The 27,425-nt window shown below is 35.3% G+C and overlaps 1 protein-coding gene across 4 annotated transcripts in view; it reads right to left on the reverse strand.

The window, feature by feature from the left end:
- The window catches only part of LOC145237525 (uncharacterized), an 84,707-nt gene that overhangs the window by 25,864 nt on the left and 31,418 nt on the right, over positions 1–27,425 (reverse strand). For all 4 annotated transcript variants that reach the window (XM_080100423.1, XM_080100424.1, XM_080100426.1 and 1 more), the window contains exons 6-12: positions 24,327–24,400; positions 15,013–15,207; positions 14,590–14,765; positions 12,109–12,208; positions 8,487–8,521; positions 2,857–3,024; positions 125–236 (exon numbers count right to left, since the gene is read on the reverse strand). In XM_080100423.1, the coding sequence (XP_079956549.1) occupies positions 125–236; positions 2,857–3,024; positions 8,487–8,521; positions 12,109–12,208; positions 14,590–14,765; positions 15,013–15,207; positions 24,327–24,400 (860 nt within the window). The remainder of the gene's footprint in view (positions 1–124; positions 237–2,856; positions 3,025–8,486; positions 8,522–12,108; positions 12,209–14,589; positions 14,766–15,012; positions 15,208–24,326; positions 24,401–27,425) is intronic.

The following is a 27,425-nucleotide window of genomic DNA, read 5'->3' on the forward strand; positions in this document are numbered from 1 at the left end:
CTAAAACTATTTGCACTTTGACATGCAATATAAAAAGCTTATCAAAAACTTATTAAACCATTTGAGCATTATCATGTTATGTATTTTAGCAAAAATAAATTTTACAAACAAATTCATTACATACCTCAAGCTTATCATGCAAACTTTTTGCTTTAAGTTGTGCAGTAACGAGAACATGAGCAAATGTTTTAAAATGCAATTTACTTATTCTGCTTTGGCTTTGAAGATTTGCTGATCTGTTTTTCAGAATTAAAAATCATGTTTTATTATTGTACTACATTCAAAACTTCATTTTCTTCTTGCTGATAGTATAGTAGCACACATAGGTGACGAGTAAGTGGCGGAGGCACAACTATCTCAGGTTTTCTGAGCCTGGTGTTGCCACCGTATATATTTAGGGCAGTTTGTAAAGTTTTGTACAAAAAATTGTAAAATTTTGAAAAAGGGAAAAAGATTTTCCTTTTGAAAAAACTTTCTGGTGACATGGCATTAAAATGTGCCTTAAAATTGCAACCTTTAGCTGGTGCAGGGGTGGGGAAGCTTTTTGTTCATAAGGCCACTCAACGTTTTATCGACACTTGTGTGGGCCGCATAGACCAGTGCTTGTCAACCTTTTTTGAAGCGGTACACCCTTTTAACGTTCACTCAAAATTTGTACACCCCAGTGAAAAAAATGTTCAACCCTGTAACACACTGATTCTGTGGTCCTAACAGAAATAATGATGAGCAAAATACCAACAAGCCATAATCCACTTTCTACTTCAAAATGAACTACCATTAACATCGATTATGAAATGAAATGTTAAACTATGACGTCACAAATAGAGTTTTGTATCTCAAAATCTACGTACACTAATTGATATGCATGTTGTGCCATATATTGTACACTCCAGTCAGTCTGTTAAACTGAAACCTGCCTATTGTGATACCTAGTCATGGGTATATTATATTTTGTATCTGGTACACCCCAGTACACCCCATCAAAGTGGTACACCCTTTAAAAATTATGGTACACCCTGGGGTGTACAATACACCCGGTTGAAAAGCACTGGCATAGACTATTTCCTAGGCCTAGGACAGTGGTGTTCAAACTTTTTGATTTACGAAATGGTCATTGTGTAATTTTCTCTTGCAGAGTGGTGGGAATTACGGTCTAAGCTGAATAAAGGTAAATAAACTTCTCACTATATTTCCACCTACACTACAACATTTAGGATTTATTTCACTTGTAGATGTGCTTGTTCACACATATCAATGATCTAAGGGCAGCTTGAGACATCACAGACAAGTCTTAGACATTGTATTATGTGCAAACAATTGTTTTCTTTGATACACAAGTAAAATTGTAGAGCCATACCTCTTGGTAGTCTCATAGAAATTGCGTTGTGAACCACTATGGGACCATTGGCTCTAGTGTGAACACCGCTGCCCTAGAACTTTTTAAATAGTAATGGAAGATATGAAAAAATCCTCCGAAAATATATTTTAACTTATTTTTCTTTAACGGGTGCAGCAGTATCAAGATTTTAAAATGTATTTTGGCATCACACTTAGTGCCCTAAAAGGCTGCATGTGGCCTCTGGGCCGCAGGTTCCCCACCTTGACTAGTGCCGTGTTTTTTATGACACCAAAAGCAAAATTGTTTGCAAATAAATCAATGACCATTATTTCCAACAAAAAATTGTTGTCTCAGTGATTGCGGTTTAGAGGTTTTTGTTGTTCCTCACTTTAGTGACATCACAATAATTTCAGTTTAATTTTACATTCACCATCTTGCATTTTTGTAAAACTCGGCGCCTATGGTGGCACACGTATATATAGAAACTTAAACATAAGATTTTGGGAAATGTAATTATTGATGCCTTTTTAGGAAGCTATCTTAATTTTTACATTACGTTGTTGCAATCCAGCCATAAAACAAAACTGTCTGCACAACTATTGAGTAAAAATTAAGTACTTCAATAGAATATTTTATAATTTATAGTACTCACTAAATGCATACAACTTTAAGTTGCTATAATTCTGATATAGGCTGCTTTACTTTGCTTTTCCACTTCTGTTAAGTCCTTTGGTAAGTTTTAGGCTGTTTTAGTTTATAGTTTTTGTTTTGAAACATACAGGGGATATTCAGATGTGCTGATAGGGCAAAAAAGGATAAAAAACACAATTGTAATGGCACCATGAATTGTAATGGCACCATGAATTGTCATGCACAAATAAAATGTGTATTATGTGTGGAATAAATAATGATGTTGTATATTTTTATGCCCAATGTTGCTGTTAACTATGCAATTTTTGCATACTACTGTGTCATTTTTTTACAAAGATTATTTAGAAACACAAAGTTGCAACATTTTTACGACCTGAAGTAATGTCAATAAAGAGTTGCCTTAAGTAATTGCAGTTTTGTTCTACCAATCTTTTCGACAATAAACAGTTAAGGTTTTAATATAATTAACAGCATACCAGTCAAGTTTTTATATTTGAGGCCATGTGGTTTTCTTGTTTTTTAGGTAAACATGAATAAAAGCAAGGTATTGCTAACTGACTCCAAATTCATAAGATGTGGCCTTTTTTAGAAAAAAAATGCTGCAAACAATCTAAAAAAACAAGGGTTTGACCCAGTGCCTGAGAAAGTTACATGACATTGTGTGCTGCAGTCCACACATGGCATTGTGTGCTGCAGTCTTGTTAAGATTTATGACGAAACGGTTTATTTGCGACCTGCCATTTTCTATTACAAAAATATTTTTTATTACAAATACCTAAAATAACAACATCTTGATATAAATTTCCAATTTCAAACCATCATGCTGTAAATTTTAATTTCAAACAGTATATATTTGACTTGCTTGCCTGTAGTATCTTAATTTCTTCTGTACATTTGCTTCTCTTTCTTCAGATGTAACAAGGAACTGTCGCAAGTGTTTAATCTCTGATTCCATTTCTTTGCAGTAGGACAACAAAATGTGTTTGTGATGTCTTTGTGTTTCAGCATAATCTCCATAATGCTGACAGGTCAATCTAAAATTGTCAATTTATTGACTATTATATATGACAGCAGCAGAGTAACAAAACCAATTATTAACTAAAAAATTGGCTTTCCTATATATGTCCATTTTATATATTGTGTGCCCTCTTTGTCGATTTACTATACCAGTGGTTCCCAACCTTTCTGCACCGTGGAACCGGTAAAAAATAAATAAATAAAAAATCCACGGACCGGTAACAAAAGATCGTAGTAAATGCAACAGATATTTACAAGCTTTTTGTTCACCAAAGTTGTCGTTGCGTAACATAATGCAAGATTTAGTCATAGCCTATGTATTTAGGACGAAAGAAAGGAACCTGCAACCCAATGCTTGCGTGGTTTATCAACGGCCAGCTACACTGGGAGGATTACTAACATTTTTTAACACACCCGTGGAGCAATGACACATCCGTGGACAACAGTTTACTAAGCAATATTCAGAAATTGTTTTCGGAACGTGTTGACGTTTTTGGGCCAGTGGAATTTTCCCGAACATCAATTTTGACTGGGGTTCTAAAAATTGCTCTCAAGACTTTGTTGGAATGCGTTCGACTAAAAACCTTCAGCAAATTTGGGTTGCAGCAACTACAGGTTGACTGCCATTATCTCCAACTCTATCTTTGGCGTTTTTGTTTTTTTTTCCTCAAAAAAATTAACACACCCGTGGAGCAATGCGTCTCAAACAAATCCTTGTTGCCGCGGCTTCGGTATTTATGTGGCTACATGCATAAAATGCAATGCATGCTATGTTGGCCAAACAAAGAACCCATTTGCTGTATGGTGGCGCGGACACAGAGCCGTGTGGAAAAATTTCAATTTTTTGAGGAAAAAAATGACAAAGCAGCTTTATTACGACATTACGCCAGCAACCACATTGAAATTTTAAAACAGAAACCTAACATGGCCACATGTTTCTGCGTTACCTTTGTTGAAAGACCTATAAAAGAAAATTTAGACTTGTGCGAGGCCAAAAGGCAAAAAATAGTGGACACCAAAATAAATATTCAAAAATTGGTCCTGCCTTGAATACGTTAGGAACCCATCGGCACCCACCGCCGTTGGTATATCCCTGCATGCGAGTGCCTGCCCTACTTTTCTTATCTTTATTTTAACATTTCCCCCTTGATTTAATGCCCGCAGTTTAGCTTGTTCTGTTTGGGTTTGAGGTTGGTTCAGATAGCGTTGACAGTTTGAAGAAGTAATATCTTGTTTCAGTGTTTCACTGCTTTTATTTATTTTAGCGTGTTTGTTTTAGTCATCATTTTTTATATCAACTTGTATCAATTTCGATTACAGGAACTGATGATGCCACATTGCTGAAATATATATTCCTTCATTTAAAACCGACTGATTTTGTTTAACCATGGATTTTATAGTCCATTGGTTTTAGTGTATTATAGTTAAAAAGGCAAACAGTGATCCTCAGTTTAAGACATGCTGTTGATGGTTTTGATCTATTACTAAAGTTGTTACTTTGTAAAAGTTGACACTGAATGTTTAATGACTTTTTCTTGCATCTTTGGAAACATATCATTGTTGGGACCAGCAACGCTCGCCTGTACAATCTAGTTACAATCTACTAACCTTGTGTACACCATTGATCAATTGTGACATAATAAACCCAGCCTTGCTACTTGGTGGCCGAATTGTGAGGTGATTACAGAAATAAACAATCTAACTAACATGTTGCAATTCATACCAGTGAAGCGTTTTATTGAAGTCAACTTCTATTACATGCTTTGGGTGTGTTGATTATAAACAGTGGCGTAGGCGACAGAAAATTTGGGGGGTGCCAAATGTTTTGTAACTTTCAACAAGTTGTTGAAAAACTAACCCAAGGTTGTCTGTTGTTTGTATTTCCCGAGTAACACTAGATGTACTTATACTGGGCGTAAGAGGTCATTTCTCTAATGACTGCTAATGTTTACTTTAATATTTAATAAAAATCTTGCCATTTCTTGTTCTATCGCTATCCACAGAGAACTAAAAAACATGCATCTTTTTAATAATTATTTTCTAATTTCATTTTTTGCCAATTTATTTAACTAACATGTGTATACTATACAATTAATGTTATGCTATAACTCTCAACAAGTCTTTTTACGTTATAATGGGAAACCCCCAGCCCCTATGGTCCCTCTGGCTATGATACTGGTTAAAAATGCTTGTTTTTCATGTAGCCTATTTATTTTGCCTGTATAAAGATTATTCTTTCTGGGGTTCAGCAAAATTTGACAAAATACCTTAGGGGTTCTGTGCCACTAAAAAGGTTAATGAGCACTAATAAAGGCAAAAGAATCGTTTTTAACTGTGTTATGAGATGCCTACAAGTTCACCTTGAGTAACCTCTCATCGTAGGACAGCCAAGCTGACAATAACTGACTTATGACCATTTATCGCTGCTTTTGGAGAATATATGAAACTGATGTAATGTGCTTTGAGCTTAAATCATGTGTAAGGTATAAAACATTTTCCTAAACTGAAATTGTGTGTGCTTTTTTAATAAAACTGAATAGCATTGCTGCTCAAAGAGATGATTTCTAGTCACCAAAAAGAATTGCCTAGTGAAATGTCCGTTTATGCGTTAAGCAGTTCTTTTCATTCTGCATTAAGCAGAGTCTTTCCATTCTGCATTAAACTGACATAGTTCTACACCAGTAAATCACTCCCTTAGGACCACTGAGTCAACCAGGCTAAAATTTTATTTCTGACCTAAAGGACTAATAAAACTAAAAATGAATATTTCGGGATTAAGGGGTGAATCCAACCAAAATTTTTAAAATACTTTACAATGCACCAACTAACACAGTATGAAACTCCTGGATCATGAATTGAGTGTGGGGTGAATCGCTGTGTAGACCGAGTTCAAACTTTGGGATAACTAGAAGCATAGGCGCCGAGTTGGCGGTGGCGCTGACACCTTGGGTTTGTAAAGCACGGTGGCGGCCACTGTGGATATTTTGGTTTGTTTGTAGCAGTATCATACAAAACATCGTAAAATCTGAGAAAAATCATGAGCGATTTTGCTTTCAAACAAGTGTGTTGGCAAAAAGCAACAAAAAACTGCAACCTGTTTTGATTAGTGCCTTGTTTATGACCCCAAACACACAATTGTTGGCAGTGAATGTTTGGCCATTATTGTGTACAATTCGATTGTGCTGTAATAAATGGTTATTTTAGGTGATATAGAGCAACAACAACGTGATAAAACATTTTTTAAATGCTGCTGAACCTTTGAACGTTACAGTGCAAAGTGTTCCAACATAAATACTATTTCAAAAATGTATTTTATGATTTTGAAAAATGGCACATTCTATGGAAAGTTTGTTGGGCTTTGAGTTTAAACTCATGTGGCTGCACGCATTAGTGACGTCACATAAAAATGATGTCATACTTTACGTCCGCCACCTTGCATTTTTGCAAAACTCGGCGCCTATGACTAGAAGGGTGGCTTACCACATATTGTCATTGCACATACACTATAACCTATTTTTAAACATTAATATATTTCCTATGCTTATTTTATATTGGGTCCTATATTAGTCACCATCTTTTATAACCTTAGTCCTCCAGCAGGCAGAAACTCATGGGTCCCCACACATGCAAAGTTGAAAATAATGCATTTCAAGAGATAACCATGAGAAAGTCGGATGTTGTAAGGCAAAAACAGTGATCAGCACTGGGCGTAAATAAAAATACTATGTAGAGTACAAACTATACAAATCAGATTCACCCAAGATATTGTTTTAAGTATGTCCTTTTTAACATTATTGTTTGAAGAAAAGGAGTAAATAGTATAATAGGGTAAAACAAAAAAATGGACACCTATGAATAGCAAATTCTACAAGCTACAACTTTGCAAATTTCATTTAATCCCGACATTTTTTTTTAAATTCACTTATGTTAGCTGGCTGGTGGGGTAAATGGACCTTTAATAAACTCACCCATTTTAGGGGGCTAGTGGGGTGAAATTGGGGCTACATGGTTGAATACAACAACCAGCTCCTATAAATGGTAATTTCTATGAGCTGTCCAAATTCAGCCAATTCCGACACTGTTTAAAAAACTGATCCATTTTTGGGGGCTAGTATGGTAACTAATGGGGTTCGACACACAAACTAAAAAATATTAAACCACAATGACTCAAACAATAGTACTGCAAAATTTCAGCCCAATCCGCCAATGTTTAAAACTTTGACCACTAGAGGTGTTTCGAGCAACAACTGTTAATGCTTCTGACGTCATAGGGCTTTTAACAACTCCCTAACTACCATGGCGCAAAAATGTCCACCAAGCAACCCACCAACACATACAACTCGTTGCCCTTAAAACACTATTGCATAACAGAAAAAAACAGAAATTTTAGGGGGCTAGCGTGATAAATATGGAGGCTATCAACACAAACAAAGTGGGATGCACATCTATATAACTATATCTACCGTCTGTGTAAGTTTCATCCAAATCCATTAAACATTTGATGGCAAAATGAGTCGGACAAACTTTGGAAGGGAAAAAACATTTTTGGGGGCGAACAGCGTAAATACCGGGGTTATCAACACAAACAAAGTGGGATGCACATCTACGTAACTATATCTACCATCTGCGTTTCATCCAAATCTATCAAACATTTGATGGAAAAACGAGTCTGACAAAGTTTGGAAAATAAAAGGAAAAAACAAATTTGAGTAAAATCAATATGTGCCCCCTTCAGGGATGGGGACACATAATAACTAACATGCATTTAAATTTAATTAAGTGTGAAGTTTTTGAAAAAACAAATTTGAGTAAAATCAATATGTGCCCCCTTCAGGGAAGGGGACACATAATAACTAATATGCATTTAAATTTAATTAAGTGTGAAGCACCCTTGCTTGACCAAAGGCATTGAACAAACCAGCGTTAGACTGAAAAAAGAAAAAAAAAGTACATGGATTGCATGGAAAAGGACTTTGCTCCTACTTCAAAAACAATGTTATAAATGTATATGCAATGTGTGTTCCATGAATGGATGTTGGCGATTGCATCACACATTGAAATGGATGTTGGCGATTGCATCACACATTGAAAACAGTTTTTAGGAGTGACATCACTTTCTGTGTGGTGGTGTAAGCGCTGACCTTGTTAAGCAAGAGTGATTTCGTTTATTTTTGACAATCAAAGAGGGAGGAAGCATCTCTATTGCAGCAAATGAGCTTTATAACAACGTTACTTCGGCTGGAGAAGCATAAATTAGCAACTTTGTTGCCAATTTGTGCTGTTTGTACAAAATTCTGATAAATAATAATCAGAAAATTTCTTGTGATGTAACAAACCAAAGCTTGTTCTCATGAAAAATGTGAGACAATAATTACCTACAAAATGTGAGACAATGATTTTGCTACAAAACGATAACCCTTGGAACTATTTAAAAAAAAGTAGTGGAATAAACGGCATAACACAAAGAAAGTATGTTTACCTTTGAATGCTGATCAGCTTGTTATCTTTGAATTTCTACAAAGTAACAAAACAACAGTGTACAGAGTTAAATCCTGTTGGAAGCATTACATATATTCCTTTATTGTCTACAATACATTTAGGTCAAATACAAGATGTCCCACATTAACATATCAACATAAATGTTCAACAACTTTGCACATGCATACACATAACAAGCAATTAAGAGTTGCAACACAAAACCAATACCAACTGTTAGTTATTATTATTATAAAAAATCTAAACTACTGTTTTATTATCAGTATGACTTTACGTTTTCATCATATATTTATGATGGTAACTTTGCTTTATTGAATATATACTACAAGTCCCGAAAGCAGTTTTTAAGTAGTGTACTTTATCAACTAAAAGTAGTGTGCTTTAACAACTAAATTGGCAACAGCTGTTTCTTTTTTAAACTGTAGTTGAAATTTCAGAATTTGCTTGGGTTTCCTTTGGTTATAAAGTTAAACTCTGAGTAATTCACTGGAAAGCTGTGTTTAGCAAGTTTGATGGATAAAAGGCATGATGACATTAAACATGGTAGGGGAGAAAGCCAATACATCATGTTTGATACTGAAAATCCACCAAGCATTTTCTGCAAATACATTGTAGGTAATGCAGCTTTGTCGGTATTTGTGACTGTGCATTTATATATTACCACAAATCTTCCTTGCAAATTGTATTAAAATGGAACATGTTCAAACTCAGGTCATAAAAAAGTGAAGCAAAGTTGCAACAACAAAGAAAAATAATACTATTTTCTTCAGGTAAATGTTTAGTTTCATTAATTCTTTGAGTGAATTTTTAAATCACCGCAGATAAAACATGTAATTTTGGTTGCAAATCTTTTGGCACCATAAGGATTATGATGATATTACTGCCATGTCAGGTACAACACACCTTTAGAAATAAACTTGCTGAGACAGATTAACTGTTTTCAGTGCTCATTTTACTCAGTAAAGTACAATTAATTTTTAGAAAATTTACAATATCCTGGTTCAATGTTTGATCAAGTCTGTAGTGAATTTTAATCTTTACACATTTGACAAAGACATATCTGAACCTACACCAATGAATACTGGTCAAAAAGCAGAAGGTCACAACAATGTGAATACATATACAGCACCACAGTGCTTAGTTAAAATACAGGCACCATATTAGTTATGAATTTTTTCCCTGTTTTGTGTTCTGTTGTGTGAATACTGATATGACGTTTTTCGTTTAGTTCCTGCACCTTTCCATAATTATTTTTTCATGGACTCCACCATTGCCTTTCTGCTTGAATCCTGTTAACTTTCGTTTCCAAATAAATCCATAAATGTATCATGTTCTTGTGTTGATTTTGTCCTACAAACACAACAACATGTGATTGTCAATACAATCAACAGTACATAGTATTGGGTGCCTTTGTATCATTACAAAATGGCATCATGTTTTATATAGGTGTTAGTCCCACAAAATAAAACTTAACATGTGATTGTGAATATAGTCAAAAGTAAATAGTATTGGGTGGTGTCTTAGTATCATTTTAAAACAGCCACTTGTTTTTATGTAGGTGTTAGTCCTACAAAATAAAACATAAGATGTAAATGTGGAATGTGATAAAATTAACAGTACATGGTATTGGGTGGTGCCTCAGTAACATTACAAAATAGCCACACATTTTTGTTGTACAGCATGGATTTTGTTACAGTTACGACAGAATGACTTTACATTTATAAATGGCCTTTACACATGCTTTATGGTTGGTGGTGTATAAGTTATGACATGCAACATACTCACTTGCATTACAGATCAATCTGAATATAGTTTCATCAAAAAATGTCCACTTATTTGGATGCTGTTGTTGCATTCCTGCAAAACTTGGTTTAAATAGTTTTACTCACTTCTTTCCTGCATAGCAAAACCAGCATTGAGTTGTAATTAGTTTTCTTGAAATATGTATGTTTTGAAACAAGATTTACATGTCATACTATATCATTTGTTGAAGCATTTATATGCAATGGTATGTATAATCCTAACCAGAGAATTTGCAGATGGAGTTTCTACATCCGCTAATATTAATTGACACTACCATATAGTAAGTACATAAACATGAGGTGAACAGATAGGCAAATTCACATTTTTCCAGTTGGTCAACCTGCCCGCAATGGGCCTGACAACAAGCTGACTATACTTACCACTGTACATTTCGTCTAAGCAGAAATTTACACCTGAAGTCTATTTCTACAAAATACTTTCCGATGCAAACCAAACAAACTTACAAATTACTTATTTTTACCAACACCTAACCTGACAACACAGCAAACATGCCTTTGCAAGAAGGCGGATTAAGCCTGAAACGGATTCAAACAACCTACTCGGGGCGGGTTGTGCACGGTACGATTCAATCTGTTTTAGCGGGATAAAACAAGAGAAGTGGATTGACGAAACGGATTCAAATCCGTTAGAAGCATCCATGTAAACAGGGTTGATGACTAGTTGACATTTTAGAAAGGTTTACTTAAGAACATGAACACAGTTGGATAGAAAACAGGGTTATTTTGAACAAACATAATTGCAAGCATAGGCATTGATTTTTTAATTATTTGCAAAATTTTTGGGGAGACCATTCCAGGTTTTGGAAACATCCGTTACCTACTGAACATGTTGTCGAAACGAGATGTTTGTGCGACACAAAAAGTTTTTATTTGAAAACCACAATCTTGGAAACACAAAGGGGTTGCGTTAGCTGCTCCGCTTTCTTGGCAACCGCATGACCTAAGTTATAACCCTTATTCGGTTAAACACAACGAAATAAAGCTTTCAGATATAGCCAAATGTCTTCTTCGACATTCTTGCATTTTGGCTGGAAAAATGCCTCTATATTTGTTTGACTAGTTTGACTAGTAGTTGTTCCTGCAGTTAAGATACAGCAAATATAAGAAACCTCAACAATCAGCCTGTACTGGAGATTACTTGCACTTGTCATAGTTTGTGACCTTCAACCTGGCAATACTTAATTGTTTTTTCAATGTTTTTGAGTCAATACATATGTTGTCATCCCTGTTTTTTTAGGAGGGGAGATGTTTTACCCCAGTCACCCCTAAATCGACGCCTATGATTGCAAGTAAGTTAATATTACGCTAAAACAAATGAAGATTTTCCTGTTACTTTTTTGGCAATAGGATCTAGAGTTGTTTATAATTAGAAGATGGCTTTGTTAAAAACAGATACACCCAACCACCCATACAAATTAATCTCTAGCTTTAACCAAGCTATCTGCAGCCAATGCCTGTTTCCAAAACAGTTAAAACTTCTCCTAAAGAACCTAATAGTTTTAAAGACATGAAAAATTGACGAACTAAGAAGTTATGTTCTGACAAACGTATCACAAATCAATCCTTAGCATGCTTTATATATAAGTTAATCTGCAGTAATCCCTGGACATGTGTTAGCCAAGCTGATAACAACTATTTAATGACCTTTTACAGGGTCTTAGGTAGCACAAGTTTACCCTAATTTAAGCACATTGAGATTGGGATTTCTGATTTTAAGCACCTGTAAACATAGAATTGAATATTTGGAGGTAAAAAGCAGGTTGGCCGTCAATAAAAACTCACCTGTTTCCATAATTGGTCATTGAATAGTGTCATTAGTTGCCTTTGTAGCCACACCAGGGCAGAGAAACGAACTTTTTGTGTTTCTTTTATATCACACAAACTGTTTAAGGAAAAAAAATGTAACAGTATTTTTATTGATTGTAATGTAACATTATGTTTGTAGTATATATGTTTATTATTTTCATTAAGCTTCCAGTGTGCTTTTTGTACTTCCAGTAATCATAGTTCAAAATATAATGTTACATATACAACTAGAAGGCTAACTTCCACATATTCCCATTGCATATACCAGGCAAAATAATTGTGTGTTTCACTTTGCCTACATTGAAATGTTATTGCATGAACATCGTTGCGGCCTGCCTCCGCAATATTTCAATACTTTTCGGCCCGCACATGCAAAAAGGTTGCCCATCTTTGGCATATACACAGGTTGCACATCTTTGGCATATACACAGGTTGCCACACCATCCTTATTTCTAAGATTTGTCCTTATTTTGAAGGGCAATGTCAAAAAAATAGAAAAAAATATAAATTAATTGTCGTTTTTTCCAAGAAGATTTGACACATCAAAAAAATAACCATGAAAAAAATGTGATATGTCATGGTTCGTATAAATGCAAAGATTTGTTTCATTTCATATGAAAATTTATTTTTTTGGTTGTCCTTACTTTGGGATCAATATCAATGGCAACCTTGCATATACACCATGGAGCATAGCCTGTTTTGCAAAATGGAAATATATTTGTTATAATATTTTATGACCCGATTAGCCTGGTTGATTTAGGCCAGAAGGCTGGAAATCAAGGCACACCAAGCACAATTACTGACCCTGTCACAAGTGCCTACTGACAAAAAATCACTTCATCTCTGCACTTGAATAACTCTTTGTGTTTGTTTACATTACAAACTAGAAGGGTGGTTTATCACATTTCGCTGTTGCGCTTACACTATGACCTATTTTAAAAGTTAGCATATTCTCTATGCTTTTTTTAATTCGGTCCCACATTAGTCACTGTTTTATATAATCTTGGTTTGCTTCTGCAGGCAGAAACTCTGTGCCTTAAATAACCATGTCATAAAGAAATCTCGCAATTCAGGCATTGTTATAAGCCTACTTATTTTAAAAGGCAGAAGGGTAAATGATGGAACTACAGCATGAAACACAACAATTAACACCTCAAAAGGGGATATTAAACAAAATGCCTAATGTTTATTCAATTCAGACATTGTTCATAAAATTCACACTTTTTAGGTGGCTGGTGGGGTTAACATTGGGGCCACAGGGTAAAACACAATAATCAACACCTACAAATGGCAAATTTTACAGGCTATTCACAATTCATTCAATTGGAACATTGTTTAAAAATTCACCAATTTTGGGGGGCTAGTGTGTTAAACGAAACAAATGGCATGTACCATCAAATAGCACGATGTACATCTAAATGACCATACCTACCATATGAGAAAGTTTCATCCAAATCAATCAAAGTTTGCATGGCAAAAGTGCATGGACAAACTTTAGGGGAAAAAACAGACTGAAATCAATATGCACCCCCTTCAGAAAACGGCACCATAAAAAGCAGCATTATCAAACATGCTACAACTCAACTTCAAAGCATTAACCAAAGTGTTGGCTGGGAAAATGACTACCACAAGCAAGGTTTCCTAGAGCCGTGAAATATCTATTTACACGCCAACATGAACAAAACAAGAGTTTTAATACCAGAAATCTGCAGTTGCTTTTTCATCACTGAACCAACGCTTTATCACTTTGTTGATATAATTGTTACTTCCTAAGTCCACATATTTGGTTGTGCATGTATACATATACATGTAAGTTTGTATGTACTAATCTAGTTCAGGGGTCACCAAACTTTTTCACTGCAGGCCGGATAAGTTTAATAATAATTCGCGCGGGCCGGATAGTTTACATGCCCTAGCGCCGTCTTTGCGAACTTAGCCCGCAAGGCGATTTTGATAGGGGCGCCAAGATATAATCCCATTAAAAATCTGGTGATGCGACTTTTAAATTGTATAGTTAGTCTCATCTTACACGCAACGCTTGTATATTACATCACAAGTGACCAAAGGAAGCAATTGTTTGCGCACAATTAACACTTTTTAGTCTTGTTTGTGACTGGCTTTAGGTCAATCCCCGGTGTTGTAATCCCATAGAACAAGGTAATATCAATTCTACATATCGCAACAGGAAAACTTTTGTAAGAAGTAGATTAATTTTTAAATGTTACAAAGTTATCAATGCAATTTGACAAACCAAAAAATGTGGTCGTGGGCCGGATGAAATGACCTCGGGCCGTAGTTTGGTGACCCCTGATCTAGTTGAAAGAGTTTTTTCTTGGCCAAAAATGTGAAACAAATTTGGATTAAACAGAAAAAACAAAAATTACCAACAAAATCAATAAAGGTTCCGTTCAGGTTCAAGCAAACATAAAAATTTAAGTCAGTAAGGTCATTTCTTACCAGGTTTGAAAATGGGAAAAATCTAGTGTTAGCTTCTGAAATTGTTTAGTCAAAATCCAGTTTATAGATCCAAAAGCAACCATGTACTTTTTCAGGTAGAGAAAAAGATCTTGACATTCTTTTTGTTTCATATAGTATTTTTTACAGACTTGGTTGCATTTATGATTCATGTTGTTCTGCAATAAGATCATTAAAATCACAAATTGCACAATAAACAGTGTTAAAGAAACAGCGGTTTTCTACTATAAAACCTCTTGATTAGGTAACCCGGATAACAAGAGGACTAATCTGGGTATACCTAAATTTTTTCTTACTAAACCCAAACGCAGATATCTGTAAAAAAACAACCTTAAACACATACACAAGCACAAAATTGTAAATAAATATGTTTCCCTTACCTTGTTTTGGCTTACAACTATTTACCTCCAAGTCTCTAAACAATAAACTTAAAAAATGAAACTTCAATTGTAATCCTTTTATGATATTCTTATTGTCAGATGCTTCTAATGAATAAAACAACACCATTGCCCTCTGTTTGTCATCTTTGTCTTTGACTTTTTTGGCAAGTGTTTGAACCAGAGACTCCTGATCTTCTAAGGCATTTTTGAACATTTTTACCTGAAATACAAATATTTCAAATTTGAACAAGTTCCTTTTGGGCAACCAGATTTGGAGAAATTTAAAACATTAAACTGAAACATAGCGGAACAGCTATGGGCACCATATTGGAGCAGTTACTACATCTGTTTACCACATCTACATTTTTGAAGACATATTGCTGCAGTGTAATAAAATCAACTGCAAACTAAAAGTTTAGCTTAGTACACTTTGCCATTGCACAAACACTACAACCTATTTTGAAACGTTAATATATTCGCTACACTTATTTATGGGTCCCCTTCCCTGAAGGGGACACATATTGTTTTTGTCTATATTTTTTTTCTTTTTTTATTTTTTTATTTTTTTATTTTTTTTATTTTTTATTTTTTCCCGTCTAACGCAGATTTGTTCCCACGTTTTGGTCAAGAAAGAATGGTTCAAACTTTTTCAAATTCACACACATTACAGATATTGGTCTAAAGATGGTCCATGTGAATTTTGACCCCGTTTGATACCTCGGTTCACCCACAGCCCACCAAAACGTGAAATTTTTAGCGCGGATTTGTTCCCACGTTTTGGTCAAGAAAGAATGGTTCAAACTTTTTCAAATTTACACACATTATAGGTATTGGTCTAAAGATGGTCCATGTGAATTTTGACCCCGTTTGATCCCTCGGTTCACCCACAGCACCCCAAAACGTGAAATGTTTAGCGCGGCTATTGTTCCCACGTTTTGGTCAAGAAAGAATGGTTCAAACTTTTTCAAATTTACACACATTACAGATATTGGTCTAAAGATGGTCCATGTGAATTTTGACCCCGTATGACCCAGAGGTTCACCCACAGGCCCCCAAAACGTAAATGTGTCTAACGCTCGTTTGGTCAAGAAAGACACTGTAGGCAGAAGTACCAAGAGAGTAACTCACTGGTTTACGATAGCGGGAGGGCTCAGCTTGACGTCGGACAGACGTTACGAGACGTCGTTTCAGTGATTAGAAATCAGCTGTTTTGCAGAGCAATGCTATGTCGTTTTATTAAGTTATCACTCACATTTTTAGTTTTGGCGAAGGTTTTACACCTATGACGTGATTTAAGCCTAATAACCGTGCTTCGGTTTTGTATATGTCAAGAAAAACTTTGTTAATAAAAGTTAAGATGAAAAAATTAACTTGACTTTTTTGCCAAATAAGTGTTTTTTTAAATGCTCGCTGTCAGGTTGGCCACCGCATGATCACGGGTTACTTAAGGTCAACTAGTCGGTATTACAAACACAGCTCAGAACTTTCTTCATAACGTAGCGTTTTTTTGACAATCAATTTAGGAGTCAATACTCAAGGCGTGCTATTGAAAACGGTGTCAAAAGGTCAAACAGTCGTTTGGCGTGTGCACCCTGAGAGGTTACTACAGGTCAGTGGTACTTGTTTTGCGAAACAAAGTTAAATGAAAAACAATTTGTTATGTATACACTTGTAGCAAATTGCTTTTTAATTTAAAGTGTCTGTAACACAACTGTTACAGCTTTCTAAAAAAAATTGTGTTCAAAACCCGACCTTGGAGGACTATATCTGGGTCAAAGCAAGAGATTAGATTTAAGTCTTTGTTACGTTTTTTTAATTTTGTAATTACATGACAATAATAGTGCAAAAAGAATACGAACAATTTTTTTTATTGTTGGGTTAATGCTTTCTAAAAATTTGTCCTTAAGAATGTAAAAATCACCGCAACATTTTTTTACTTTGTAAATCCGCGCAAACGCGTGTGTGGGGACCCATTAGTTTTTGTTTACAAAAACAATCATATGTGTAGATCAAATGATGTGTATAGTAAATTGGTAAATATCGTATAGAATATATAAAATGGAAGTATATCAGAAAGCCACTCATCTAGTTTTATATTGGATCCCATATTAGTCACCATCTTTTTAAACTTTAGTTGTTTCTGCAGGCAGAAACTTATGGATCCCCACACATGCAAAGCTGAAATATTGCATTTCAAAAGATAACCACGAGAAAGTATGGTGTTGTATGGCAAAACACAGTGACTGGGACTTGGCCTAAACCAGGGGTGGGCAAACTTTTCAGTGCAAGAGCCGCATTCAAATGTTCTAAATTTGATGGGGCCGCATAGTATATTTAACACAAACTAGAAAAATCTGATATACTTCCATTTTATATATTCTATGTCATATTTACCAGTTTACAATACACATAATTTGATCTACACATATGATTGTTTTTGCAAGCAAAAACGAATGGGTCCCCACATGCGTGTTTATGCAGATTTACGGCAAACAAATGTTGCGGTTATTTTAAGATTCTCAAGAACAATTTTTTTCACAAAGCATTAACTAAACTGTTTCTGTCCATATTTTTTTTGCATCATTATTGTCATATGTTTACAAAAAAACAGTAAAAAAGAACGGAAAAAATACTTTTAATTTAATCTCTTGCTTTGACTTTGATATTGTCGTTCAATGTCTGTTATTAAACATAAATTTTACTAGAAAGCCTTAACTGTTGTATTAGACCAGTGGTTCTCAAACGGGGCCCACGGCCCCTCAGGGGGGCCACAAGCTGTATTCAGGGGGCCACATGTGAAGTCTCACCAGAAACATCCACTAAAATCCATTTCCTTTTTAACTTTATTCCCTATTTAATCGACTATTTCACATACTGTATGACTAAGTATTGCTCATCCAGCAGTTTTATTGTAAACAATCGACGTTTCGACGTCCTATACAAGACGCCTTCATCAGGATAATGACATAACTTGCAGGACAAATTTCTTTTAAAGCGACAAAATGCAAACCACACACATGTAAAACAGCGATAACAAGATCACGCGGCTGCAAACTCGCACCACCGTAGCGATAAAACAAGCTCAGTGGTGTAAAAAGCTTTTATTTCACATACTATTTGTCTATTGCGGTTTTTACGATTACGGATTCTTATTTATTCTATTCGACCTGTTTAAAGTCGAAATTAGTACCAAATTCCAACATGAGATTGCCATTTAAATTTTTTAAGGGGGGCACAGGTCTTGCAGGGCCACTAGGTCCAAAAGTTACTTTTAGGGGGCCACGATCAACGAAAGGTTGAGAACCACTGGTCTAGAACAAAATACTGGCATAAAAAACACAATTGCGTTATTTTTATTCCGGCAAAAATGAAAAATGATTCCGGAAAAATTGAAATTAAAAACCTTATAAAACATGTCATCTCTGGAAGATGCAACGTTGCACAAACAAAATGTGTGTTTAGTCATCAGTTTCGTTTTTTTTTAATGTGACCCACACACAGAAGTGTACAACTTATGTGGTCCACTATGTCATCAAAATCTGTTTGTGATAGTGTGAAACTTGTTTTTGAACAGGGGCGGCTCGTGCTAGGGTGCTGCAGCACCCCCTAGATCTTTTTACTTAATATTCCTTCCACAATATTACAGATAAATTTTACTATCCTTCTTTTTTATTCTTTGGAAATATATAATAGGTATAATTTCCACCTTGATCGGCATTTTTTTCATTTAAAAAAAAGGGTGAAATTAACTAGAAGGGTGGCTTAGCACATATTGCCCTTGCATATACACTATAACCTATTTTAAAACATGAATATATTTCCTATGCTTATTTTGTATTGGGTCCCATATTAGCCATCGTCTTTTATAACTTTAAGTCGTTTCTGCAGGCAAAAACTCATGGGTCCCCACACATGCAAAGTTGAAAATAATGCAATTCAAGAGATAACCATGAAAAAGTCGGGTGTTGTAAGGTAAAACACAGTGATCGGCACTGGGCTTAAATAATAATACTATGTAGAATACAAACTATAAAATTAGATTCACCCCAGATATTGTTTGAAGTATGTCCTATTTAACGTTTTAAAAAACTGACCCATTTTAGGGGGCTAGTAGGGCAACTAATTGGGTTCGACACACAAACTAAAAAATATATAAAAACCACAATGACTCAATCAATAGTACTGCAAAATTTCAGCCCAATCCGCCAATGTTTAAAATTTTGACCACTAGAGGTGTTTTGAGCAACAACCGTTACTGTTTCTGACGTCATAGGGCTGTTAACAAGCCCCTAACTGCCATGGCGCAAAAACGACCACCAAGCAACCCACCAACGAGCAACATACAACTGGTTGCCCTTGTAACACTATTGCTCCAAAGAAATCTTTCGTTTGTGGTGCCCAGTAACATACAAATACGTTTTACACTTTAGGGGCTTGTGGGGTAAATGTTAGGACTACAGGGTTGAACACAACAATCGACACCTATAAATGGCATACCATACAAGAAATCCAAATTTCAGCCAATTCTGAAACTGTTTAAAAACTCACCCATTTTAGGGGGCTAGCGGGGTAAATACTGGGGTTATCAACAAAAACAAAGTGGGATGCACATCTACATGAATATATCTACCATCTGTGTAAATTTCAACCAAATCCATCAAACATTTGATGGAAAAACGAGTCGGACAAACTTTGGGTAAAAACACCCATTTTAGGGGGCGAGCGGGGTAAATACTGGGGTTATCAACAAAAACAAAGTGGGATGCACATCTACATAACTATATCTACCATATGTGTAAATTTCAGCCCAATCCATCAAACATTTGATGGAAAAACGAGTCGGACAAACTTCCGGGAAAAAATACCCATTTTAGGGGGCTAGCGGGGTAAATACTGGGGTTATCAACAAAAACAAAGTGGGATGCACATCTACATAACTATATCTACCATCTGTGTAAATTTCAGCCAAATCCATCAAACATTTGATGGAAAAACGAGTCGGACAAACTTTGGGAAGAAAAAAAAAGAAAAAAAAAACAAAACAATTCGAGTAAAATCAATATGTGTCCCCTTCAGGGAAGGGGACCCATAATAAATAATCTATGCTGGAGCTGGAGCTAAAGTTTCGTGACGTTTTGCAGTTGTGCGCATGCGCACTTGGAAAAGCTACATGTCGGGCGAAATAGGCTACATGATGCTGCTGATTGCACAGCTCCACCTATCACGTAGCATGTGAACCGGCCTGTAGTTGTGTTGTCTGTTCCGCTTTTATTGCTCCAAAGCCATACCCATGTACTATATTGTTAAGTTCGACAGTGAGCACTGGCAGGTGCCGCGCACCCCGGCCTTAACCATTGCATAACGTCAAAATCACATCTTTGTTCAAGTTACGTCAGTTAATTAAAACGTGACTTTTTAAGATGACTGTTAGTGGGCTTTAGTTTTTGCAGTTATCATTAAATTAAAAAGTGTATCCAACACCTTGAATAAGAAAAAAGGGTCATCTAACACCTTGAAAAGTCACGATTAACCTTTATAATAAACTAGAAGGGTGGCTTAGCACATATTGCCCTTGCATATACACTATAACCTATTTCAAAACATTGATATATTTCCTATGCTTATTTTATATTGGGTCCCATACCATCTACTGTCTTTTATAACCTTAGTTGTTTCTGCAAGCAGAAACTCATGGGTCCCCACACATGCATGCAAAGTTGTAGATAATGCATTTCAAGAGATATCCATGTGAACATTTAGTGTTGTAAGGTAAAACGCAGTGATCGGCACTGGGCTTAAATAATAATACTATGTAGAGTACAAACTATTTTAATTTAGATTCACCTCAGATATAAGTAGTGGCATAATGGGGTGAAACAAAAGTAGTGGCATAATGGGGTAAAACAAACAATAAATAGCAAATTCTACAAGCTGTCCGGTTTTCATTCAATTTGAACATTGTGAAAAGGGTCACCCATTTTATGAATTAGTTGGTTAAGTTGTGGTGCTACAGGGCAAAACATAACATTTAAAACGAGGTTTTATTTCCGTCATTGTGTTGCATTGTCCAAATGTATGTTACCAGCTGATCGCCACATGATGCGTCTAGGGCCGATTCGAAATACAACGCAAAAACAAAAAAGCTAAAATATCATGATTAACAGACTAAGTTAAAAAAATGTATTTAACGCGCAAGTATAAACGAATTCTGACCAACGAAAAAGCCTATAATTGTATACTGCAAAGGAAAGTTGTTTATTACCCGCTGTGCACTGAGCTGTAAATCAGTGAATCACTCCCGTGGGACCAGAGTGATATAGAAGATAAAGTAAACGTTTTAACACATATTTGGGGCTGTACTGGATAGATTCGGCTAAAATTTCAAATAACAACGAGTAACCCACTGTTAAACATTTCAGCACATTAGGGCTTGTTTTTTGGCGTAAAACTATAACCGATTATTTCGGGGTTTAAGGGGTAAAAATGGGTGAATAACAAAAAAAGATACAAAATTTTTTAAAAAAACCTTACATTGCACCAACCAACAAAGCATATAACTCCTAGCTCATGTACTTTAGTCAGTATAGCCGTTCAAAAAAAAAACGTTTTGGGAGCCTGTGGGTGAACTGCTGGGTCATTCGGGGTCAAACTTCCAGAGGATCGAAAACAAGAAATATTCAGTTTTAGTTATGAATGCTACCAAGGAAAAAATATGTGACTGTGAAGTTAAATGCCTCACTGAAATTCAGGCAATATCAAATGCAGAACCAACAATTGCAGAAGCAACAGGAATTTTGAAATACCTGAGTGATGACAATTTTAAGTTTTGGTTTCTTAACCACTATGTGGACAGTATTTGCATCCAAGTGCAATCATGTGTATTGATATAATGGACATGTACTGTTTCGTCAAACAGTAGCTGCTATATTGGTTCACAGGAAATGTTTCTTAAGGATGAACATTCTACAGAGTAGATAGTAGTGACCACCAAGCATATCCTATTGTTGACAAAGAAAAGCTAGTTACTGAAATGAAATTGTTTCTGTAGATCTTATGTTTATGATTACTTTGAAAATAATCTAGATCAGGGGTTCTTAACCAGGGGTACGTGTACCCCTTGGGGGTACGAAGCACCAAAGCAGGGGGTACGACATGCAGGCTAAAATTATACGCTATTTAGGCATATTTGTGAAGAATGCGTAACAAGTGACTTTGTTATATATCTAGAATGAGTTGGTTTTGTACTACTTACAATACTGTTTTAATGCATTCAACACGCAAGTTATAAATACACTGAGTTTAATTTCTATTATTACAATTTGATTTACTTTCGTCGGCCATTGTAGATAGGGGGTACGAGAAAATTTCATGAGAGCTCAAAGGGTACGGGCGCTAAAAAGGTTAAGAAACACTGATCTAGATGATGTTTTGGCAAGTGAAATTACTAAGATGAAAAATCCTTTTTGCAATTTCCATGGGTCCTTCAAAGGCAAACAGTTCTTTTCAACACTGAAAAGGATGCAAACTTTTCTAAGAAACACCACTATTTCCAAAAGACTTGTACTTGCAGTGCTAGCACTAAATAGAAAAACAGTTTCTTAGTTGTTATTTGGGAGTCAAGAAAGAAGCTATCAATTATTTTGCCCAAAATATAACTTTATGATTCATTTTGGTTGTAAAATGAAGCAAATTCAAAGAAAAGATGTTTAAACAAACAAGTTCTGACACAACTGTAATGTGGTTGTTAAATTCGTCAGTTGTGATTCCAATAAAAAGCTTTATCGCTAGTTTTTTGTGTGGAAATAATCTATAAAGTGTCATAGAATATGCTGACTGTGACTTTAAATTACTTAAATGAAACATGGCCATATTAATAACTGAATAGCAAGTGTGTTAGTTAGTGGTCATTGTTATAACCAGTTTTTCTTAAATGTTGTCCAACTGAAATACTTCGACCTCATTTATTAATTTTTATGCATAAATTGTTGTTGTGTTTTACCGCACTACCACTTTGTTTCGAGTTTGTGTCACATGTGTTTTGTTTTTGTACCACATTATTACTGCATGTTATTGAGTGTGGTCCGTCGCTGTGCAAGTAAACAAAATACACCAAATGATACCGTCTGCTATGTACACTTGTGTGTATTATTGCGTAACAAAAGTTATGTCACAATGGAGTTGCTACATAAGATTTGTATTACTTGTTTTTCTACACCAAACAATGGCTCAGTAAACTAGAAATGTGGTTTTCCAATATATTGCCAACTTATGTATGTTCAATAAAGGCTAAAAATTTTAGGCACGAGCCGCCACTGGTTTTGAACACAGTAAACCAGTTTCTTAATTCAATTTTATCTATAGCAGGGGCGTGCAACATACGGCCCGCGGGCCAGTGTCCGGCCCGCGGCACCTATTTTCGTGGCCCGCGCAGACTTCAAAGTACTCTATTAAATATGAATACTTTTACTGTTAGAGCATGAAATGTTGCTATTTGTACACCATCACTGGTATTTTTGACTTAATAAAACGTCACACCGTGATGAGGTTTTATCCACTGTGACGACATATTCCCATCGTGCATTATGACAGAACTGCCTTTCTAACAATGATTTAGTAACATGATTTATAGGTGCAGTAAATATATTGACATTTATTCTACGAAAAGGTTAGCGATATTCCATTGATTAAAAAGTACTCAACGAGTAACTTGATTTTGTGCGCTTTGCTACTAAATAGGCTGTTTAAAAAGATATGTGTTGCTTCATTGTCTGGCCCCCAGCATCATTTTAACTGTAAGTTGTGACCCACTGCGATAAACAGTTGCACGTCCCTGATCTATAGCTTTTTGTTCAGCACTAGCACTTGAAAGTTTTATTTAGAAGATATGTTGTGATGCAATTACACTTATGATGACATTTCTTTGCGAGTGTTGATTTCCCCCTTTTTTGACTTAAAAAAGAAAGTTGATACTACTGGTATTATTTAAACATGGCCACAACTTGGATTGGAAAAACCCTAAAGGGGATCAAGAAGTAAAAACAAGTTTGAGAACCACTGGTTTAAATTGCTTTGGTAAAATGCAGTTCATCATTTTGTTTAACTGCAATGTTTGCCTAATGTTGGCCTTTGTCAAACCTTTGAAACTTAATGCACAATGCGATATTACTAATATGGATAAATTAAAATTAGTTTAAACCACTTTTTTATGACCAAGCTGCATCAATCGAAAAAAAAATGTGTATATACATATGAAAGGTACATTAAAAAATGCATACATGAGAAGATTTTATTAATAACAACACATTTTCTTATGACAAGATAGACAAAACTACTACTTACGCTGTGACTCAAATCAAATACTAGTCTGTGCTTTTCTAGTTTTTCATGTCTTAACAATCTTTGGCAATGCTCTACTGTAAAACAAACATAATCAGTCACACACACATTTACAAACAAATTGTTAAATGTCAAACTGATTTTAAAAAGTGCAAACTTTATTAGTATTTCGGAGTAACAAATCTATTTACGCCCAAATGCACTTCGTATTGCTGAGCATAAACCATTAAGGTAAAAAAAAACATTTTTAATTAGATCAATTTTCGAAATTAAAAATATGCAATAGACAGTAATAAAACATATGTCCTATTTAAAGATGATTAGTAGAATTTGGGATTACGTTTTAAAATTTATTTTAGGTGTTATTTGTTTCCAGCAAGTGCAATATTTACCTAGCAGCGTTGTCAAAACATATAATTCTTTCAGACTAGGAGTTAAACATGAGCCAAGCCATACAAACAGCAGAACCTTTTGCTTGAAACCAAAGTCCTTTGCACAACTTGACTGACAAACTTAACTGACAGCACTGGATTAAAGCTTCTCTATGTGATTCAAACTATGTTTTGGTGGAAGAAACACCACTTGACATCTTTGCCAAGTTCCTCTAATATTGCTTGCATCTACTAAGGTAAGTCCACCTGTCTATAACTAAAACACATCTGCTTCCGAGCCCTCACTCACAACAGGTTGCTTAAAATACAGCTTTGTTCTATTCAGAATGACATACAGTAAGATGTGTCGAAACCTCATGTTTTGCAAATACATTTTTTGAAACCTTGAATTGTGTAACTTGTTTTTACCAGCTTGTATTAAAAATATTTCACTTCATTGCTTTGAAGAAGCCCTACAATCTGGTGGGCGAAACATCAGCAAAATTACAAGTTCTTCAAAAACTAGAATAGTGGTTTTCCTATATATTGCCAGTTTAAATATACTACATCATATTTAAGGATGTATCCCATATACCATTTACTATATTTAATATGGATATATATTTGGCACCTACATTTCATTGGGTCCCTTTCTTTTCCCAGGCACTTTATAACATAATTGTTTCTGCAAGCATAATCTAATGCAGGGGTGTCAAACGTGCGGCCCGCGGGCCGCATGCGGCCCACCAACAGTTTTTGTGCGGCCCGCGAAATAACTTTTAGAAGTTATATGTGCTTCACTTAGGGGAAATTGTCTGGCAGACACGTGAGTTTACATGATACAATCATTCTCTTTGACTGGTATATGTAGCGTTTTAATAAGATGAGAGAAATAGCCCATCATTAGAATCAGCAGTTGCGATTGTTGCGTCATTGTATGCTATTGTTTTTTCACAATATTATTTTTTAATGTAGCTAATTGCATTAATGAACATTTAACTGTTTAATCATGCAATATTTTTGTTGTCATGTTACACTGCAACAACTGTTTCGAAAGTGCGGCCCTCGACTTAATGACAGGTTTGGTTTTGGTCCTCAAAGCAGTTTGAGTTTGACATCCCTGATCTAATGGGTCCCCACACATGTGCATATGCGATTTGGTAACAAAAAAAATTGGGCACATTCATTGGTAAACTGGAATAGTGGTTTTCCTATACATTCCATTTTACAGAAACTGTGCCATATTTGTGCACCATATTTTTTGATGGATACATTCATATTTTTTTGATGGATACATTCAGTATGGTACCAATATTTTTGTGGCCTGCTATAACATAATTGTTTTTGCTAGCAAAAACCAATGGGTCCCCACACACACATATATTTTGAAATCGTAACAGGATGAATGGCGCATGCATATGCTGGGTAAGAATTTGAATTGCACAGATGACATTTGTCGTATTAAAGAAATATTTATAAACTGTTGTTTTGTATCAGTCACAAAATCAGCCAGAAACATTTAACAAAGTTTCAACATTTTTTTCCTTAATAGCCCTTTGTTTGTTGAATTATGATTTTAAATCCGCACATTCCCTGGCGCCGTTAAGTTTGTACATACCAACAATATGATAGCTTAGCTGGGCTTTTTATGTCCAAAACCTGTTCTGAAACAGTTTTATTAACGCTTTCAGTTTGTGAAGTCATGTTACACAGGTGTAACAAATCGTACTGTGTTGTCGCTCTGCGTTTCGAAACACGAATCAGTTGACTTACATTAACGTTTACAGCGCAATATAACTATCATCGCAACATCTTAATTCCAACCAGTGAGAAAATGGTCCAGCGAAGACTGCGTTCATGCGTGAAGCAGAGGCATTTTTCTATGCACCACTATCGTCAATCACTCCCATTGCATCAGCTGTGCACTGAGCGAGCACAAATTTGACAAAAGACAGCATGTATAAACATATTTGGGGCTGTATAAGTAATTACTGAGCTGATTGCACTGAAATTGTTAACAGCCAACAAGGAGCACCCTATCCACAGCTGTTTAAAATTTCAGCGATTAAGTCTTGTATTTCTGATGTCATTAACATGTAAACAAACAAACAAATATTTGGGGGTAAAGGGGTGAAAATGTATATATATAATTTCAAGTTACAAAATACTTTAAAATATGCTGCAATGCAGCAATCAAAAAAGTATGAAAGTCCAGAATCATCTGCTTTAGCAAGTATAGCTGTTTTAAAAAATTCACGTTTCAGGGGGCTGTGGGTGAACCGAGGAATCAAACGAGATCAAAATTCATATGGACCATCTTTAGACCAATATCTATAATGTGTGTAAATTTGAAAACGTTTGAACCCTTCTTTCTTGACCAAAACGTGGGAACAAATCTGCGTTAGACGGGAAAAAAGAAAAAAAAATATAGACAAAAACAATATGTGTCCCCTTCAGGAAAGGGACCCATAAATAGCTAGTATTTTGTTTAACATTACACCAGTAACATTACACTGACAAATTAGTAAAATCAGTTTGTTTGTTTGTTTTTTCTTCTAGTTTGATCTTAGTGTTTTTATTGTTTTTGAACCATACTAATGATTTAGATCAGGGCTTCCCAAACTTTTTTGATCGCGACCCCTTTTAATCTCTTTAAATTTTCCACAACCTTTCACGTATAATATGATAAACAATGCAAAAAATATGTTTGCTGTATCTATTATAACGACTA

Source organism: Phallusia mammillata, chromosome 7, assembly GCF_965637545.1.
Source record: "Phallusia mammillata chromosome 7, kaPhaMamm4.hap1.1, whole genome shotgun sequence".
NCBI classification, from domain to species: Eukaryota; Metazoa; Chordata; class Ascidiacea; order Phlebobranchia; family Ascidiidae; genus Phallusia; species Phallusia mammillata.